We start from the raw sequence: 21916 nt of genomic DNA, 5'->3' as shown, positions 1-21916 counted from the left end.
TTCTCCTGCTTAGCTGCCAATTCAGCAAAGATAAGTGTCTGTTTCTTTTTCTATGGCACACAAGCTGTGTGCTTGTTTTTTTTATTGTATTCCTGCTCTGTGTGTAGGAGTCTCTGGAGTTGCAGATATACGTTCCACGTCTTTAGTTAGATGGAGGAATTTTTTGTATAATCTGCTGTGGATATTTTTGGAAGGGTTTTAATACTGACCACACAGAACTCTGTTCTATCCTTTCCTATTTTAGCTAGAGTGGCCTCTTGTGCTAAACCCTGTTTTCTGACTGTGTGTGTCTTTCCTCTCCTACTCACAGCCAATATTTGTGGGGGGCTGCCTATTCTTTGGGGTTCTGCTGTGAGGCAAGGTAGAATTCCTATTTCCATCTTTAGGGGTACTTAGTCCTCCGGCTGTGACGAGGTATCTAGGGCTTGTTAGGTACACCCCACGGCTACTTCTAGTGCGGTGTTAAGATCAGGATTTGCTGTCAGTATAGTTATCACCTACTCCAGTGAAAGTTTTCATGCTGCTCCAAGATCACCGGATCATAACACTGTGCAGTGTATATATACAGGAGGAGCGGTACTGTGCGGTGTATATATACAGGGGGAGAGGTGCTGTGCAGTGTATATATACAGGAGGAAAGGTGCTGTGCAGTGTATATATACAGGAGGAAAGGTGCTGTGCAGTGTACATATACAGGAGGAAAGGTGCTGTGCAGTGTACATATACAGGGGGAGAGGTGCTGTGCAGTGTATATATACAGGAGGAAAGGTGCTGTGCAGTGTACATATACAGGAGGAGCGGTACTGTGCAGTGTATATATACAGGGGAGAGGTGCTGTGCAGTGTATATATACAGGAGAGGTGCTGTGCAGTGTCGTGAGCAGGGCGTTGTTGTATCAGAAAATCTTTTCTGTTTTCAGTTTTTCTATGAAACAAAGACTTTTCTACATAAACAACGTTGTTTGGTTTTGCGGCCCTAACAGATCTGTGCTTCAAAGTAATAGGCGGCTCGGGCATTAATGAGGGACCTGATGCTGAATCCTTTCCACAAACCCTAATGACCCAATTAGTGCCCCGTCATTAGAAGCTCATTAAACGCCTCCCTGTCCCGAGCAGTCATGTACAGTATGGGGGGATCCTGCAGCCCACCCCCTGACTGCTCCATACCATACACTGCCCTCTGTTGCTCTCACTATTATCCTGTGCATTTCTCCGTCATCGTTACCCCATGTTACACTTGTTTCCCCCACTACAGAGTAGCAGGGCAGCCAATGTCACCCCCTCCCGTACCCTAATGGCAGCAGGAAATGTCTGCTCCTCTATTGGTTTGGAACCTGATTTAATCAAGGAATAATGTGGATTTGTTGCCGGTGGCTGTAGGGGAAGGGTTAAGTGATGCCATGTCCTTGGTGGGAGCAGTGGCAGCTGCTGGGACCTGGACAGACACAACCAATGTTGCTGTGACTGCACAGTGTGACCTGGAGGAGAGAAGCTGAGACTCCGGAGCAGAAATCACCCACATGCCAGCACTGGGCAGAGTCCCTCCAGTCACCAGCCTGGGGCCACTGGGCCCCAAAGTACAGCCCACAGCTCAGTTTTATCCATGGCAGCAGCTCCCCTTCCTCCTGGCATCTGGTTAACCCCATTTATGTGGGTCAGATTGTTATCTTTAAGGTTTAGCAATAACCTTCACACAGATGGGAAGGGGTTAAGCTTCTTCCTACCCCACTGGTGCAGGTTTGGTGCAGCATGCATGTATTCTGGGAGAGCTGGGTGGCTGCAGGTTGCACCCCACCAGCTGCTCCTACAGACATCACCCACATTTTTAGGCAGCGGAGACAGACAGCAGCAGACTGAGCCATAAGACCAACTGCAATCACTGCTGGATACCTTTGCACTCACTCAGGCACTGGTAGGAGCTCCTCTGGAATCTGCCTGATAAGTTCAGCTCAGCACTGCAGCCAGCCAAGGGCGGAGAACAGAGCAGAGAACGTGCTCTCTCCGCCCACAAACAATGTCACACTGGCTGCCTCCCCTATGTGTGCCTGCCTGGCTGCACTGACTGAGTGAGATGATGCTTGTGTCAGAGCTGGCACATAGGGGTTAAGAGAACGCAGCCAGCAGTGACTTTGTGGGCGGAGAGAGCATGTTCTCCTGCTCTGCTCTCCCAGCTGTATCTATGACAGCGTGAGTGGGCCCCCCTCTCTTCCCAGGGCCCCGGCATTTGCCCAGGTGCACCGGGTGCTGACGCCGGCCCTGGCTGGCATGTGGGTGATTTCTGCTCCGGAGTCTCAGCTTCTCTCCTCCTGGTCACACTATTCAGTCACAGCAACATTGGTTGTGTCTGTCCAGGTCCCGGCTGCTCCCACCAAGGACATGGTATCACTTAACCCTTCCCCTGCAGCCACCAGCAACAAATCCACATTATTCCTGGATTCCTCCAGAATCTGCCTGATAAGTTCAGCTCAGCACTGCAGCCAGCCAGGGGCGGAGATCAGAGCAGAGAAGGTGCTCTCTCCGCCCACAAGCAGTGTCACACTGGCTGCCTTCTCTTAACCCCTATGTGTGCCTGCCTGGCTGCACTGACTGAGTGAGAAGATGCTTGTGTCAGAATGAGATCAGTATGCTTATTTAACCTCTGTGGGTAAGATGTATCCAACATCAGTTTTCATTATGTATCCTTGTTAGGTCAGTCTCACACGTCCAGATAATTCCGGTACCGGAAAAATCGGTACCGGAATTATCCGTGTCCGTGTGTCCGTGAGCTCCCGTGATACATCAGTGTGGCACACGTGCGGCACACGTGTGCCGCCCGTGTGCCGACTGGGTACCACACGGAGCATGCAGGAGACAGCACTAGAGATAAGCGCTGTCCCCTGCATCTGGTGCTAAAGCGGCCATTCATATCTTCTCTCCAGCAGCGTTCGCTGGAAAGAAGATATGAAAAATCCTTTTTTTTTGTCCTCGTGTTTAAAATAATGATCCCTGTCGCCACCCCCTCCCACCCCCCGTGCGCCCCCCCGCTGTTAATAAAATACTCACCCGGCACCCCCGCAGCGTCCTCTCCGCGTCGCACCTTCTCCTGTATGAACGGTCACGTGGTGCCGCTTATTACAGTGATGAATATGCGGCTCCATCCCTATGGGAGGTTGAGCCGCATATTCATGACTGTAATCGGCGGCCCCACGTGACCGCTCATACAGGAGAAGGTGCGGCGAGGACAGGACGCTGCAAGGGAGCCGGGTGAGTATTTTAGTAACAGCGGGGGGGCGCACAGGAGGTGGGAGGGGGGTGGCGACAGGGATCTTTATTTTAAACACGAGGACAAAAAAAAAAGGATTTTTCATATCTTCTTTCCAGCGAACGCTGCTGGAGAGAAGATATGAATGGCCGCTTCAGCACCACGTGGGGGGGACAGCGCTTACAGTAGCGCTGTCTCCTGCACGGCACTCGGACTGCACACGGACAGCGTCCGTGTGCGGTACGTGTTTTACATGGACCCATTGACTTTAATGGGTCCGTGTAATCCGTGCGCTCCCACGAACACTGACGTGTCTCCGTGTTTTGCGTGAAAACATTGATTTCAATGTGTCTACGCGAGTCAGTGTCTCCAATACGTGAGGAAACTGTCACCTCACGTACCGGAGCCACTGACGTGTGAAACCGGCCTTAAGAAGAGCTCCAGTCATCTTCTGTCTCTACTCTGAGGTAGGGGATTAACTCTTTCTAAGCCAAATAACTCAAGGTCACTCAGAATACCTTCATGCATCTGAAATAATTATTTCAATACAGTGGATGGATTAATTGCTTCAAGGGAACCTGTCATCCCGTTTTTTGAGATTGAGATATAAATACTGTTAAATAGGGCCTGTGCTGTGCGTTACTATGGTGTATGTAGTGTACCCTGATTCCCCATGTATGCCGAGAAATACATTACCAAAGTCGGCGTTTTCGCCTGTCAATCAGGCTGGTCTGGTCAGGTGGGCGTGTTCACAGCGTTCTTTTCTTCCCCAGGTTTCCGTTGGTGGCGTAGTGGTGTGCGCATGTCCAAGGTCCGGATTCCCTGTGCCCACGTAAAGACACAGCGCGCGATCTGCGCTGTCATTCCTTTCATCGGTGCGGGCGGCCATCTTCCTGGGGCCGCGCGTGCGCAGATGTAGTGCTCTGCTGCACGGGGCTTCAGGAAAATGGCCGCGGGATGCCGCGCGTGCGCAGAAGAGATCGCGGCGGCCATTTTCCCAAAGCCGAGTTTGCATCTCGGCTTTGGGAAAATGGCCGCCGCGATCTCTTCTGCACACGCGCGGCATCCCGCGGCCATTTTCCTGAAGCCCCGTGCAGCAGAGCACTACATCTGCGCACGCGCGGCCCCAGGAAGATGGCCGCCCGCACCGATGAAAGGAATGACAGCGCAGATCGCGCGCTGTGTCTTCACGTGGGCACAGGGAATCCGGACCTTGGACATGCGCACACCACTACGCCACCAACGGAAACCTGGGGAAGAAAAGAACGCTGTGAACACGCCCACCTGACCAGACCAGCCTGATTGACAGGCGAAAACGCCGACTTTGGTAATGTATTTCTCGGCATACATGGGGAATCAGGGTACACTACATACACTATAGTAACGCACAGCGCAGGCCCTATTTAACAGTATTTATATCTCAATCTCAAAAAACGGGGGTGACAGGTTCCCTTTCACTTCTATTAGAATCCCTGGTGTGCTAGTTTATCCTCTTAGTTTTGCATAGTAAATCCAGTATATTTAACATTGCATAGTGTGCTACTACAATTCAGAAACAATTTTATCTGATGTTTTTTATTCTGACCCACTATATCAATTTCATTTATTTGTATCACATATTTGCTAGAAGCACATTTATCACAACTGCATTCATGGAACCCCATAGGTGAAAGCATATTGGATAAGGTAGGAGATTTTTTTTACAGAAACAATATGACCATTGTATAAAATTGTATAAAAATTGTATAAAATTGAATAAAATATTATTTAAATGAAAATTAACTTGTTATTTGATTGAAACACAGGCTATCCCTTCAGTGCCATGTTATTAATTATTGGGAAATAAAGCTTTGTGCTTTTTATATGTGCCGGTTCTTCGCTTTTTGGATTTTTTGCTCTCCCACACAGCCTGTTTGGAGATGTCAGTAATCACATTTATGTTTGTTTTGCTCAGGCGAACTAGTAATCAGCCCGCAGTGAGAGTAGAATAGTCTGTCATTACATCTCACACAGGAATAGCCTGTTCTGATCCTTTGTTTCCTTTTCTTTTTCTCCTGTGTGTTGCTACCTGCTTATGATTGGTCAATTTCATATAGAAGGAAGAAGTACATGCCCCCAGTGAAAACGCTCTGATGTTGCCCTCTTGTACTTAATGAATATCAACTGATTAGGTGCCACTTTAATTGCTAAAATCTCTGCAACGAAAATGTGAAAAAGAAACCAAACAAAAATTATATTTTATTCTGCTCTGCTGCCACTATTACATCATGTATTCAGTTCAACATAAAACATTTTGTGAAAGGTCCTCTTTAAAGAGAATCTGTCAGGAGGACTAACTCTACTAAGCCATGTATATCGGCATATAGGTTATAGAAAGTTGAATAAAATAATACCATGATATATGTGATCTGATGGCACATTTCAGATTCATCTACATTTTTCTTAATATGTAAATGAACGGATAAGATCTTTGGGCCGGACGTAGCTCTAACAGAACTCCACCTTTAGTTTGCTCTCATGATCTGCATGTCTCACACAGGTGATACCCCCCTTCCTTTAAAAAAAAAAAAAAAACTCTGGAGGCAGATTCTCAGGGAGATCTGTGCACGGAACATAGATCTTAACAGCTAATTTACATATTAGTAAAAACATGGATTTCTTGAGAATAAGATATTGGATTACAGATATCAATATATTATTGTATTCAACTTTCTATGACCTACATGCCCATATAGATGGCATGGGGGCGTTGAACCTACTGACAAATTCCTTTTAAAGGGAATATGTCATTAAAAATAACCTATTAATTTATCCAGGTTTTTGTGTTGAAGGTTTTTTTTTTTCATTATTGGCAATGATTTATTTAAATTTCACTGGGCCTTTTTTTAGGCTTCCTCTTGTTTCAAGAATTCCACATATACATAGCCACAATGATCATACACTGACCCTATTTCTTTTATTAACCCATCAAATAATCCCATATAAAGTTATTGGTAAAGAGAGGGCGAACAGGGTCAACTGAGGCAAGGCCTATTGTGATTGGTGGATCCTATATTATAAGTGGTGTATAGGGGTGTTATCGGTCATTGTAATCTGGTCTCTGATGATAAAGAACCTTCTGAAGAACAGTATGAGTATAAAATAGCCTCCGTGGTCAGTGTGAAAATTGCAAGATTACTAATTGTGTTTTTATTAACCTTTTTCTGACCTCAGACGGGATAGTACGTCCGAGGTCAGAACCCCCGCTTTGATGCGGGCTCCGGTGGTGAGCCCGCATCAAAGCCGGGACATGTCAGCTGTTTTGAACAGCTGACATGTGCCCGCAATAGGGCTTTAAGGGTCAGTTGACGAGGAGCGGGGGCACCATATTGCGTTCAAGAGGGTGCCAACCTCCGCAGACAGGCAGGGAGTATCTTTAGGGACGTGTAGTTTTTGCATTTCGTCCATTTGCCCCTCCTACTCTTTGCCCTTCATTTTTTGGGCCAGGTTTTTATTGACCCACTCCCACTACGAGGGGCGATCCAAAAGTAATGATAATCAATACTAAACACAATGAATATAGTCAAAAAATTTTTTTATTTTTTTACATAGTCTCCTATCAAGTCTATACATTTAGTCCATCTCTTTTCTAAACTTAGAATTCCCTTAGAAAAAAATTCTTGATCTTGACCCTCAAAAAAATCCCCAACAGCGGTTATCACATCGCTATTGTCATCAAATTTCTTGCCCCGGAGGTGTCGAGGAAAGAGAAAGAAGTCACTGGGGGCTAGATCTGGCCAATAGGGGGGGTGTTCCACCAGTTCAAAGCCCGCTTCTTGAATGGTAGCCATGGCAACTGCAGCTTTGTGAGCCGGCGCGTTATCTTGGTGAAACAACACTCCAGCCCGCAGTTTGCCGCGCCTTTTCTCCTTGATAGCCTCCCACAATCTTATTTGTTCTGCGTAGTAGGAGCCCGTAATAGTGGCTCCCTTCTCCAAATAGTCCACCATAATAATTCCTTCATCGTCCCAAAAAACGGACGCCATAACCTTCCCTGCTGAGCTTGACACTTTGAATTTCTTCGGCGTTGGTTCGTCGGCTCGTTTCCACGTCATCGATTGTTGTTTAGTTTCGGGATCAAAGTGGTGGATCCAGGTCTTGTCCATGGTCAAAAAACGTGACAAAAAATTTTCCTCGTCTGCTTGGAACTTTTCGAGATTTGCTATTGAAATGTCAACTCGTTTCTTCTTTTGCTCGTCGGTTAACATTTTTGGCACCCAACGCGCGGAGACCTTTCTCATATGCAATTCTTTTGCAAGGATTCTTTGAATACTGCCATATGAGATCCCTGGGACCTCAGCTACATGCCTGATATTCACTCTTCGATCTGCCAATACAACTTCTTCAACTTTTTTCACGTTTTCTTCCTTGAGGGACGTGGATGGGCGTCCTTCACGATGTTCATCTTCTGTCGATGTTCTTCCCAGCTTAAATTCCTTGGCCCAGCATGCAACTGTGGAATATGGAGGAGAAGAGTCCCCCAATGTTTCCACCAAGTCGCTGTGTATGTCTTTGGTAGTCATTTTTTCAAGCAGAGGTATTTGATGACAGCTCTGAGCTCGTTTTTTTCCATTTTGATGTTCACTCCTCCGCAGTTCATATTCAAATGAATGTAGCTCCCGGGAATCGTGGTCTATTTAAGTGATTTTTTTTCCTGGACTAGTGGGTACCTAAGAGAGAAGAAAAAATTTTATTTTAATTTCTGTATGCAATAGAAATATCCGATTATCATTACTTTTGGATCGCCCCTCGTATAAAGGGTCTGGGTGTTGTGTCAGTTTTTAATCCTAATTTGGTTTAATAAAGTTTTTTGGATATATTAGTTTTTTCGTTTTCTTTGTTTAATACTAATTTGGTTTATCAGATAGTATACTTTTATCCTGACATCATATTCAGAGCCTCAGGAAATTCTGATTTCCCTCACTTCATGCTCTTTATTTGTCACTGTCAGTGGCATTCACTAAAAAGAAGGGACTCCGTATCACAGTATGATGCCAGGTTCTGCCAGGACAGAAGGTTCCCCACGCAATTTATCAGTTCCTTGTTTGCATTTAATTCAGTATGTCTGGAGAGGAGAGTCATTTACGTGTTTTTGATGCCTAATTGTAAAAGTGATGGGTCTAACCTGGATGGGGTCCCCATAGAAGTGAGGTTGTCTGCCTCCGATGTACATCCTTGCTATCTACAGGATCTCACTGGTCACTATGGAATGTAACACGCACCTAAAAAAGTCATCATCGGCTATGGTATGAATCCTTCTTTGAATTAAATCCTCTAATCAACAACCTGTTACGTTTTAGTTGTGCATTATAAAACATTCAAAAAGCACCAGAGTATAAAAAAACACACATTTGCCTAAGGAACTTGTTTTCATTTTTCGGAATATCTTGGATGTAAAGATCTTGTTACTCGCTGTTAGGTTTGCACGTTTGCGGACACCATTAGAAGATGTCAGCCGCATGCCGCAGAGAATCACTATTTTACTTAAGAAACTTGTTTGGCAGTTAAAGTATTGGCTAACATATTGCATTTACTACTACAGGAAATGTTTCAATTCTGCTTTTTTGACCACTATTTTCTTCATGTTGCCGAATATCATCCCTACCGATTATTATTAATCCAAGATTCACATTTAAATGCTGTATGGCTCCTAACAAAAGCCCACATATACAAAAACCCTATTGAAAAGGGACATGGTAATGCTCAATCTGCAATCTAGTATTTTATAAAAAATGCTATATAATTACTCTAGACACAAAAACAGACATATCAGGAGAACAGACACATCCTCTTTAAGGGGTAAGGCTTAATAATCAGAAATAGCAAGGTGTTACCAGAATTGCCTAAATGCTAACATTATAGGACGTGCACCGGTATGATGTTTTGCTTCTTTGTAATATTCAAGTATTCTTTTAATTTTTGTTTTAAATGTTTCCAGTAAATTAGTGTTCGTTACAAAGGTGTCATAAGTTTAGCAAAATAACGAAACCAGCAAGTCTTTCATGTGTTTTCGACAGTATTTCTGAACGCTTTGCTGGTGCTTTTCAAATCGAGAAGTTAACATTATTTACTGGTTGATTTTGACTGTGTAATTAACTCTTTCCCATGGCATGAATCTGGGGTAGAGAAAAAACATTGTGGTTTTCCCACAAAACAAGAGATGGTTTCATCTGAAACGGCTTCTGTTCATTGTTTCACCTATTATGTACTCACAGTGACATATTATACTATTGTACATTAGGAAAGAGAAGTTGCAGAAGTCTTTCGCCATGGACTACCTCCAGTGCCACTTTGTAGATACTCATCATCACCATTTATTTAGAATCCACTGTAGACATATACAGTGCCTTGCGAAAGTATTCGGCCCCCTGGAACTTTTCAACCTTTTCCCACATATCATGCTTCAAACATAAAGAAACCAAATGTAAAATTTTGGTGAAGAATCAACAATAAGTGGAACACAATTGTGAAGTTGAACGAAATTTATTGGTTATTTTAAATTTTTGTGGAAATTCAAAAACTGAAAAGTGGGGCATGCAATATTATCCGGCACCTTTAACTTAATACTTTGTTGCCCCACCTTTTGCTGCGATTACAGCTGCAAGTCGCTTGGGGTATGTCTCTATCAGTTTTGCACATTGAGAGACTGAAATTCTTGCCCATTCTTCCTTGGCAAACAGCTCGAGCTCAGTGAGGTTTGATGGAGGTCGTTTGTGAACAGCAGTTTTCAGCTCTTCCACAGATTCTCTATTGGATTGAGGTCTGTACTTGGACTTTGCCATTCTATAACCAGGATACGTTTATTTCTGAACCATTCCATTGTAGATTTTGCTTTATGTTTGGGATCATTGTCTTGTTGGAAGACAAATCTCCATCCCAGTCTCAGGTTTTTTGCAGACTCCAACGGGTTTTCTTCAAGAATGGTCTTGTATTTGGCGTATTTGGCTCCATCCATCTTCCCATCAATTTTAACCATCTTTCCTGTCCCTGCTTAGGAAAAGCACATTATTCCTTGGCAAACAGCTCAAGCTCAGTGAGGTTTGATGGAGATCGTTTGTGAACAGCAGTTTTCAGCTCTTTCCACAGATTCTCGATTGGATCGAGGTCTGGACTTTGAATTGGCCATTCTAGCACCTGGATATGTTTATTTGTGAACCATTCAATTGTAGATTTTGCTTTATGTTTGGAATCACTGTCTTGTTGGAAGTCAAATCTCCATCCCAGTCTCAGTTCTTTTGCAGACTCCAACAGGTTTTCTTCAAGAATGGTCCTGTATTTGGCTGCATCCATCTTCCCAATGATTTTAACCATCTTCCCTGTCCCTACTGAAGAAAATCAGGCCAAAACCATGATGCTGCCATCACCATGTTTGACAGTGGGGATGGTGTGTTCAGGGTGATGAGCTGTGTTGCCTTTACGCCAAACATATAATTTGGCATTGTTGCCAAAAAGTTTGATTTTGGTTTCATCTGACCAGAGCACCTTCTTCCACGTTTGGTGTGTCTCCCAGGTGGTTTGTTGCAAACTTTAAACAACACTTTTTATGGATATCTTTGATAAATGGCTTTCTTCTTGCCACTCTTCCATAAAGGCCAGATTTGTGCAGTGTACGACTGATTGTTGACCTATGGACAGACTGTTCAACCTCAGCTGTAGATCTCTGCAGTTCATCCAGAGTGATCATGGGCCTCTTGGCTGCATCTCTGATCAGTCTTCTCCTTGTTTGAGATGAAAGTTTAGAGGGACTGCCGGGCCTTGGTAGATTTGCAGTGGTATGATACTCCTTCCATTTCAAGAAGATCGCTTGCTCATTGCTCCTTGGGATGTTTAAAGTTTTGGAAATCATTTTGTATCCAAATCCAGCTTTAAACTTCTCCACAACAGTATCACGGACCTGACTGTTCTGTTCCTTGGTCTTTATGATGCTCTCTGTGCTTCAAACAGAACCCTGAGACTATCAAAAAGCAGGTGCATTTATACAGAGACTTGATTACACACAGGTGGATTATATTTATCATCATTAGCCATTTAGGACAACATTGGATCATTCAGAGATCCACAATGAACTTCTGGAGTGAGTTTGCTGCACTGAAAGTAAAGGGGCCGAATAATATTGCACGCCCCTAATATTGCAAGCCCCATTTTTCAGCTTTTGAATTTCCACAAAAATGTAAAATAGCCAATAAATTTCATTCATCTTCAAAGTTATGTTCCACTTGTTGTTAATTTTTCACCAAAAATTTACATTTGATATCTCTAAGTTTGAAGCATGATATGTGGGAAAAGGTTGAAAAGTTCCAGGGGGCCGAATTCTTTTGCAAGGCACTGTATATGATCTAAAGTACAGAACTTCACAACTTCATACTATACTATACTAGAAGGTCAAGATTCACAGGAAAAGCTACTTTTATAACATATAAACATTTTTAAATTGCAATCTTACCATAGGTATATATGGGGATAGATTTCATGGCACATTGTTGCATAGTGTTCCATACCATTTTTTAGACACTTTGATGACGTACATTCAGTCTGACCTGTGAAAGATTGAAAGTATTGTCTAAATATCTAAAATACACATTAGGCGAATGTCGACTGAACTGTAGATATCGACTGTCTAATGTGTATGGGGGCACTGGCCAAGCGATCATCAAGGGAGATGTCGATCTGTCATGTCCGATTTTGGACTGCCGATCACAATGTTCTCTTGGTGATAAGCACTGGCCATAATGTCAGCCAGCCGCTTTCTCATTGAGAACACAGGACCACTCTGCCGAATGATCGTTCTTGTGTATGGGAGAGTCGGCTGAGAAGGTTGTCAACCAAACATTTGGCGTTTGGGAGACAGCCAGCTAATATGTATAGCTGTCTTTATTCTCACTTGATTTAAAATTATACAGATGCTTATCTTATATTCCATTATCTTGCAGGAGTATCTGTCTAAACCAAGTAAAAGCCATCATAAACCAGAGCCATGATGAATTTGTACAGCTTACCAAATGAATCCCATCCAGACAATGAGACATTAGATATGCTTAAAAACAAAGCAATCTGGGTGGCTTTACCAGTGGTGTATTCGCTTGTAACCTTAGTAAGTATTCCCGGAAATTTAATTTCACTCTGGATTTTGGTATTTCACTCTAAACCTATCACATCTTCAGTAATCCTTATGATCAACTTGAGCATTACAGATCTTGCCCTTGCCATGCTTCTTCCATTTCAAATACACTACCATGCCAACAAGAACGATTGGATATTCGGAAAGGACCTTTGCAATGTGATATCAATTATGTTTTATGTTAATATGTATGGTACAATATTAACAATCATGTTAATCAGCCTGGAGCGGTACTTAGGCATTGTCCACCCAATGAAATCAAGTTTATGGAGGAAAAAAAGGTACGCAATTGGAGCAATTCTTCTAATTTGGCTGGTGCTACTTGCTGCATTATACCCTATGGAGTCAACAGATCTAATGTATGAAGTGAAGGAGCTAAATATCAAAACATGTTTTGATATTCTGAAATGGAACATGTTGCCAAACCTCATTGCTTGGGCTGTATTCATCATTGGACTTTTCCTTTTCTTTTTTTTAATACCATTTATAATTACTGTGGTTTGTTATGCCCGTATCATTAGGAAGCTGATTCAGACGTCCAACAGGAATGGTACTGGTTATGAAAGAAGATCTATCAACCTTGCTATATTTGTCCTTATAGTGTTCATCACCTGTTTTGCACCAAACAATTTGATCCTTCTGCTGCACACAATTGTTCGTCTGTTCTATGGCAAGAGCTATTACTACGCTTACAAACTGACTCTTACGTTGAGTTGTTTAAGCAGTTGTGTGGACCCATTTCTCTATTATTTTGCTTCTAAAGATTTTCGCAGGAAAGCATTGGAGTTGTTGAATTTCAGGTCTCGAAGCATTAAACAGTGTGTAGTAAGACGGGACAGTGTGTTCTCTGCTCTGACTTTTTCCTCTGGACAGTGTGAAACCTTACAAAATGGGAACAACCACAGATATGACCACAACCAAATGAGCGATATGTAGACATTTTGGACACCTATTGCATATGAACTGAGGGCACTGAATCAAATGTTTCTATCTGAATCTAAGTGGAGTAACCGTTAATCAGCATTTGAACTAAGGACATGGGACTGACTACAAAGGCAGCACTTTTAATTCAAAAGATGGTTTTATAATGAAGTTCAAACATTGAGTGCTTTATCAGATAATACATGTTGGTATTGGAAATATTGTACAAAATTATTACATTTTTAAGTTTTGGTAAATTATTTTATAAATGCCTAACAAATATCTCACCAAACATATGTGCTTTAGACAACAAAGTACTTGAGGCATGACTTCAATGGAACAAGTCATGTCAGATAATGCCATTAACCTTTAGATATGGGGCTAATCTGCATGTTAATAGCATTAGAAGGGTACTCTGCTGCCATACTGAAAGTGTGAATCCTGGAAGAAAATTAACTTTTCTCCTCCCGGGAGCTGCTGTCTTTCAGCCATACAGCTGTGTACAGTCACAGCCCAGTACACAAAGAGCAGCGGCTTTAAGCACACCCTGGCACTTTGACTGACAATCGACTCCGCAGTGCATCAGTGCAGTGCCATCTGCCAAAGTGCTGGGACATGTTTACAGCCACCGCTCACAGTATACTTGGCAGTGACTGTAGCTGCTCCACATATGCCTGCATGAATTAAATATGGTGCCTCCCAGGAGTAATAAAGTTCATGTTCTTCCTGAAGTTGCATTTTCAGCAAGGAGGATGAGCATAATTGTACTCCTGTTAACCTGCAGATTAAAGGGGCTGCCCACTACTAGAACAACCCTTTCTTATTCCTCATGTTTGGCCCCGTTAAAATAAAAACACTGATACTCATCTCCAGTGCCTGCTCTGTTGCAGCGGTGTTGTCACTCTCGTTCCAGGGACTCACATGAGGTTGTTATGTCAATGAGCCCTGAGCTCAATCAGCGCTGGCATCGCTATCCCTGCCCTTCAGGCTTATTGAACATCAACAGGAGGCCAGGACTGTGGCTACTCTCTGACTTCCTCTTACTGATCGATCTATCCGAAGGCGGGGACAGTGATGCCAGCACTGATTGGATGCAGGGCTAATGTGACATAACAACTTCACGTGAGCTCCGAGAATGCAGATACAGCTGGAACAGCACCAGCACCGGAGGCGAGTATAGAATTTTTTATTTTAACCGGGCCAAACATGAGGAATGAGAAGAGATTGTTCAAGTAGTCCACAAGCCTTTTAACCACATAGTGGCAGGTTAATAGTGATATCCAACATGACAGATTCCCTATAAAGAGGACCATTCATTAATTTTGTTTTTATCTAAACTGAGTACCTCTTCCACTTGTCTCTGCATCACTGACTCTGGAGCAATTTTTTTTTTTTTTTTTTGTCTTTTGCCTCCTCCTGGCCAAAGTTATGCCCCCAAGTAAACTTTTCCTTTTTAACCAAATGGGTGTATGCCACAAAACCTCAGACATAGTTGATAAAAAGCTAATGCTTCAAAACAAAAATTTCCAGAATCAATGGAACAGCTGCAATTAGCGGAGGTGCTCAGTTTAAGTTTAGTGAAAGCTCCTTTTTACTTTATTGGTTTTTGTATACTGCTCAACATAGCAATGTCATTTGGATTGATGAACACAAGAAACATTGCAGTCATACATACAGTATGTGTATAACGCTTCAGTTTTTGTTATAGGCCAATTGTAATTATACTTTCAGTTCAATCTTTATAGCTGTATTGGATTGTGGGCAATTTCATTCATTTTACAAGTAAAAGTCATACATGTATATAAACTATTGTAAATAAAATTTACATAAGTAAACCTGGTGTGCTGGTTATCCTAATTTGGTTGCAAAGTAGTAGTACTTAACAATTGATAATTATTGGAGGACTTAATTAAAGATGGACATACTTTTGCACTATTGACAAAAAAAAGTACTTTTATGTACTGTATATATGGATATATGGGCTAATGATAACATATGATAAATGAGAACAAAGAAGACATTCATAATCACAATTTCTTCATACAATTTTGGCCTAACCAAAGCCAGTGTGACTCTGCAATGTAATGGCATCACATGAGGTCTAGTATTTAGTCATCAAACAATACCATGATGTGAATTGTACAGCAACCTCATAACGTCACAGTAATCACAAGAGGCACCCAGGATGCCAGCATTACAGTATGGACCATGAAAAATTCCACTGTACTGATCCAGTTGCCCCAAACTTCCGGTGAGGAAACTAGACCAGGGTAATGCTAACTTTATTGTGGCAGTTTAAAGCAAACAAATGTCCGTTAAAGGGTTTGTCCATGGAAAGCAAGTTATGACTTATCTACAAGATATATATATCAACCTGTTTTCTCCAATAGAATGGAGTGGCTGTGCACATATTCTATCACCGCTCCATTTATTGCCCAAGAGGGTTCCAATTACTGCGCCCAATTTTGAATGATGCGGAGGTCAGGGCATTAGGCTTGCTGCTCTACTTTGTAACAGTGGTAAAAGTGACCTTTTGGGGATAAACATTCCTGTACTGCCGATCTGAGAGACTCCCAGCTGTCGCACCTCCACTGATCGGTAAGTTATCACTTATGCTATAGATAGATGATAACTGGTTTTCCCTGAACAACCTCTTTAACCCCTTAGTGACAGAGTCAATTTGGTACTTAATGACCAAGCCAATTTTTACAATTCTGACCACTGTCACTTTATGAGGTTATATGTCTGGAACGTTTCAACGTATCCCATTGATTTCAGTGCGCAGCTGAATGATTTACATCTGTTAGCCAGCATAAGTAAATGTGGGGGTTGCCTGGTTGCTAGGGAATCCCCACATGTAATCAAGCTGGCTAACAGATGTAAATCATTCAGCTGCGGCCCTGAAAACTAAATCTCCGAGTACTTACAAATACTCGGAGGACACCTGAGCGTGCTCGAGAAATCTCGAGTACCGAGTATATTCGCTCATCACTAGTCGTAATGTAACAAAATGGGTAGAAATTGGGGTGAATAATTTCACAAGCCATTGTAGGTCATAGGAAGCAGCATAAAATGACATATTCATATCTACAATCTGTTATTCTATTCCGGAGATATACATCTTTTTATTATATGTGAATTATCTTTTCAGGGCTATGGGTAGGACCAGCGTCAGACTGGGGTGTCTGGGGCCCACCAGAGGAATGGACTCTAGGGGCCCACCCTACAGCTATATGCAAATATCTGTCATTATAGTGGAGCATCGGCTGTAAAACACCAGCGGCTGCTGCACATCTACCGTGTGCCCCAATAACTGGGATGTATAATTACGGTAGTTTACATTAATGGGGTTCTTGGTTAAAACAAGTTATCACTGATCCATGGGCTCCACAGGATAGGTGATCGCTTAGATCCGACCATTAGAAACTGCACCGATCGGAAGAATGGGAAAGTTTTATTCCTGACAGGTCACTTTTATCACTATTTTAAAATGCAGCGGCAGGTGGGATTTCTGACCGCAGGTCCATTCATTCTCTGTGGGGCTTCCAGAAAAAAACAAGTGCAGCCACAGAGTGAATGAATAGATCAGTGATCTAGTCAGACATGCCACTCCAGTCTAATGGGGATAAAAAGTTCCACATTTTGCTGAAAGGGTCCAAGCAGTCAGACCACCACCAATCAGTACGTTATCACTTATCCTGTGGAGACGTGATTACTTTTTTCCACAGGAAACCCCCTGTAAGTGCATCTTTGCCGCTGTGTACAAAGCATTAAAACTCTAATGGAAATGAAGAATCTTCTCCTAATTAATATCAGAGAGAACAAATGACCACCATACACAACACAATCCACTATACCAAGACCAATAATATCACATAGAGGAAGAAATACCACCACACCATGACCAGACCACATAGTGACCGAATAATACTACATACAAGGGACAAATACTGCCACACCATGACCAGATCACATATTACCACCACAGTGACAGAATAATACTACATACAAGGGACGAATACCACCACACCATGATCAGACCACAAATTACAACCACAGTGATCGAATAATATCACATACAAGGAACAAATACCACTGCACCATGTCAAGACCACATATTACCACCACTTGGTGACCAAATAGCACATACAAGGGACAAATACCACAACACCATTTCCAGACCACATATTACCACCACATAGTGACTGAATACTTAATCTGGTAGACTGGGACAATATCCTCAGAAATGAGAATACAGATAATAAATGGGAAATGTTTAAGAACATCCTAAATAGGCAGTGTAAGCGGTTTATACCTTGTGGGAATAAAAGGACTAGAAATAGGAAAAACCCAATGTGGCTAAACAAAGAAGTAAGACAGGCAATTAACAGTAAAAAGAAAGCATTTGCACTACTAAAGCAGGATGGCACCATTGAAGCTCTAAAAAACTATAGGGAGAAAAATACTTTATCTAAAAAACTAATTAAAGCTGCCAAAAAGGAAACAGAGAAGCACATTGCTAAGGAGAGTAAAACTAATCCCAAACTGTTCTTCAACTATATCAATAGTAAAAGAATAAAAACTGAAAATGTAGGCCCCTTAAAAAATAGTGAGGAAAGAATGGTTGTAGATGACGAGGAAAAAGCTAACATATTAAACACCTTCTTCTCCACGGTATTCACGGTGGAAAATGAAATGCTAGGTGAAATCCCAAGAAACAATGAAAACCCTATATTAAGGGTCACCAATCTAACCCAAGAAGAGGTGCGAAACCGGCTAAATAAGATTAAAATAGATAAATCTCCGGGTCCGGATGGCATACACCCACGAGTACTAAGAGAACTAAGTAATGTAATAGATAAACCATTATTTCTTATTTTTAGTGACTCTATAGCAACAGGGTCTGTTCCGCAGGACTGGCGCATAGCAAATGTGGTGCCAATATTCAAAAAGGGCTCTAAAAGTGAACCTGGAAATTATAGGCCGGTAAGTCTAACCTCTATTGTTGGTAAAATATTTGAAGGGTTTCTGAGGGATGTTATTCTGGATTATCTCAATGAGAATAACTGTTTAACTCCATATCAGCATGGGTTTATGAGAAATCGCTCCTGTCAAACCAATCTAATCAGTTTTTATGAAGAGGTAAGCTATAGACTGGACCACGGTGAGTCATTGGACGTGGTATATCTCGATTTTTCCAAAGCGTTTGATACCGTGCCGCACAAGAGGTTGGTACACAAAATGAGAATGCTTGGTCTGGGGGAAAATGTGTGTAAATGGGTTAGTAACTGGCTTAGTGATAGAAAGCAGAGGGTGGTTATAAATGGTATAGTCTCTAACTGGGTCGCTGTGACCAGTGGGGTACCGCAGGGGTCAGTATTGGGACCTGTTCTCTTCAACATATTCATTAATGATCTGGTAGAAGGTTTACACAGTAAAATATCGATATTTGCAGATGATACAAAACTATGTAAAGCAGTTAATACAAGAGAAGATAGTATTCTGCTACAGATGGATCTGGATAAGTTGGAAACTTGGGCTGAAAGGTGGCAGATGAGGTTTAACAATGATAAATGTAAGGTTATACACATGGGAAGAGGGAATCAATATCACCATTACACACTGAACGGGAAACCACTGGGTAAATCTGACAGGGAGAAGGACTTGGGGATCCTAGTTAATGATAAACTTACCTGGAGCAGCCAGTGCCAGGCAGCAGCTGCCAAGGCAAACAGGATCATGGGGTGCATTAAAAGAGGTCTGGATACACATGATGAGAGCATTATACTGCCTCTGTACAAATCCCTAGTTAGACCGCACATGGAGTACTGTGTCCAGTTTTGGGCACCGGTGCTCAGGAAGGATATAATGGAACTAGAGAGAGTACAAAGGAGGGCAACAAAATTAATAAAGGGGATGGGAGAACTACAATACCCAGATAGATTAGCGAAATTAGGATTATTTAGTCTAGAAAAAAGACGACTGAGGGGCGATCTAATAACCATGTATAAGTATATAAGGGGACAATACAAATATCTCGCTGAGGATCTGTTTATACCAAGGAAGGTGACGGGCACAAGGGGGCATTCTTTGCGTCTGGAGGAGAGAAGGTTTTTCCACCAACATAGAAGAGGATTCTTTACTGTTAGGGCAGTGAGAATCTGGAATTGCTTGCCTGAGGAGGTGGTGATGGCGAACTCAGTCGAGGGGTTCAAGAGAGGCCTGGATGTCTTCCTGGAGCAGAACAATATTGTATCATACAATTATTAGGTTCTGTAGAAGGACGTAGATCTGGGTATTTATTATGATGGAATATAGGCTGAACTGGATGGACAAATGTCTTTTTTCGGCCTTACTAACTATGTTATGTTACTATGTTAATACTACAATACTGATCAGTAATAAAAAAAAAACACAATACTATCACCATAAGTGCCAGTATTCACAGGAGATCTGTACTTGGTATGCAGTGTCTGTGTAGAGGTAATACAGTGATCACTGGTGACATTTTTTGGAACCAAAATTTTTTTTTGTTATGGAGTTATAAGGGTTAAAAGTTGACCAGCAATTTCTCATTTTTACAACACCAATATTTTTTAGGGACAACATCACATTTGAATTCATTTTGAAGGGTCTATATGATAGAAAATAACCAAGTGTGACACCATTCTAAAAACTGCACCCCTCAAGGTGCTCAAAACCACATTCAAGGTGGTTATTAACCCTTCAGGTGTTTTACAGGAATTTTTGGAATGTTTAAATAAAAATGAACATTTAACTTTTTTTCACAAAAAATTTACTTCAGCTCCAATTTGTTTTATTTTACCAAGGGTAACAGGAGAAAATGGACCACAAAAGTTGTTGTACAATTTGTCCTGAGTACGGTGATACCCCATATGTGGGGGTAAACCACTGTTTGGGCGCATGGCAGAGCTCAGAAGGGAAGGAGCGCCATTTGACTTTTCAATGCAAAGTTGACTGGAATTGAGATGGGAGGCCATGTCGCGTTTGGAGAGCCCCTGATGTGCCTAAACATTGAAACCCCCCACAAGTGACCCCATTTTGGAAAGTAGACCCCCTAAGGAACTTATCTAGATGTGTGGTGAGCACTTTGACCCACCAAGTGCTTCACAGAAGTTTATAATGCAGAGCCGTAAAAATAAAAAATCATATTTTTTCACAAAAATGATCTTTCGCCCCCAATTTTTTATTTTCCCAAGGGTAAGAGAAGAAATTAGACCAAAAAAGTTGCTGTCCAATTTGTCCTGAGTACGCAGATACCCCATATGTGGGGGTAAACCACTGTTTGGGCGTATGGCAGAGCTCGGAAGGGAAGGAGCGCCATTTGATTTTTCAATGCAAAATTGATTGGAATTGAGATGGTACACCATGTCGCGTTTGGAGAGCCCCTGATGTGCCTAAACATTAAAACCCCCCACAAGTGACACCATTTTGGAAAGTAGACCCAAGGAACTTATCTAGATGTGTTTTGAGAGCTTTGAACCCCCAAGTGTTTTACTACAGTTTATAACGCAGAGCCGTGAAAATAAAATTTTTTTTTTTCACAAAAATGATTTTTTAGCCCCCAGTTTTGTATTTTCACAAGGGTAACAGGATAAATTGGACCCCAAAAGTTGTTGTCCAATTTGTCCTGAGTACACTGATACCCCACATGTGGGGGGGGGGAACCACTGTTTGGCACATGGCAGAGCTCGGAAGGGAAGGAGCGCCATTTGGAATGCAGACTTAGATGGATTGGTCTGCAGGCATTACGTTGCATTTGCTGAGCCCCTAATGTACCCAAACAGTAGAAACCCCCCACAAGTGACCCCATATTGGAAACTAGATCTCCCAAGGAACTTATCTAGATGTGTTGTGAGAACTTTGAACCCCCAAGTGTTTCACTACAGTTTACAACGCAGAGCCGTAAAAATAAAAAATCTTTTTTTTCCCACAAAAATGATTTTCAGCTCCCCAAATTTTTATTTTCCCAAGGGTAACAAGAGAACTTGGACCCCAAAAGTTGTTGTCCAATTTGTGCCGAGTACGCTGATACTCCATATGTTGGGGTAAACCCGTTTGGGCGCACGGGAGAGCTCGGGAGGGAAGTAGCACTGTTTTACTTTTTCAATGCAGAATTGGCTGGAATTGAGATCGGACGCCATGTCGCGTTTGGAGACCCCCTGATGTGCCTAAACAATGGAGACCCCCAATTCTAACTGAAACCCTAATCAAAATACACCCCTAACCAGGGGTGGATTAAGGGTAGCCAGGGCCCCGGGCTGTTCACACACTGTGGGCCCCCCCGGTCATGTGACGGGGGTCATGATATACCCGAACCAGATTATTCCAGAAAAATGGCCGGGCCCTACTCTACTGTAACCTATTCAATATTTGTTAAAATCTGCACTACAATTTAGGTATATCTTGACCAATAATATCACATACAAGGAACAAATACCACCGTACCATGACCAGACCACAAATTACAACCACAGTGATCGAATAATATCACATACAAGGAACAAATACCACCGCACCATGTCAAGACCACATATTACCACTTGGTGACCAAATAGCACATACAAGGGACAAATA

At 42.3% G+C, this 21916-nt stretch overlaps 1 protein-coding gene across 3 annotated transcripts in view; it reads left to right on the top strand.

The window, feature by feature from the left end:
* Positions 1-15153, top strand: part of P2RY8 (P2Y receptor family member 8) — an 84258-nt gene extending 69105 nt beyond the window's left edge. For all 3 annotated transcript variants that reach the window (XM_069761554.1, XM_069761552.1, XM_069761553.1), the window contains one exon: positions 12210-15153. In XM_069761554.1, the coding sequence (XP_069617655.1) occupies positions 12254-13333 (1080 nt within the window). In that variant the 5' untranslated portion in view covers positions 12210-12253 and the 3' untranslated portion in view covers positions 13334-15153. The remainder of the gene's footprint in view (positions 1-12209) is intronic.
* The last annotated feature ends 6763 nt before the right edge of the window (positions 15154-21916 follow it).

The sequence above is a fragment of the Ranitomeya imitator genome, chromosome 3, assembly GCF_032444005.1.
Source record: "Ranitomeya imitator isolate aRanImi1 chromosome 3, aRanImi1.pri, whole genome shotgun sequence".
In the NCBI taxonomy this organism is placed as follows: Eukaryota; Metazoa; Chordata; class Amphibia; order Anura; family Dendrobatidae; genus Ranitomeya; species Ranitomeya imitator.
Note: the sequence above shows the minus strand (reverse complement) of the source record. Positions and strands in the feature narration are given on the sequence as shown.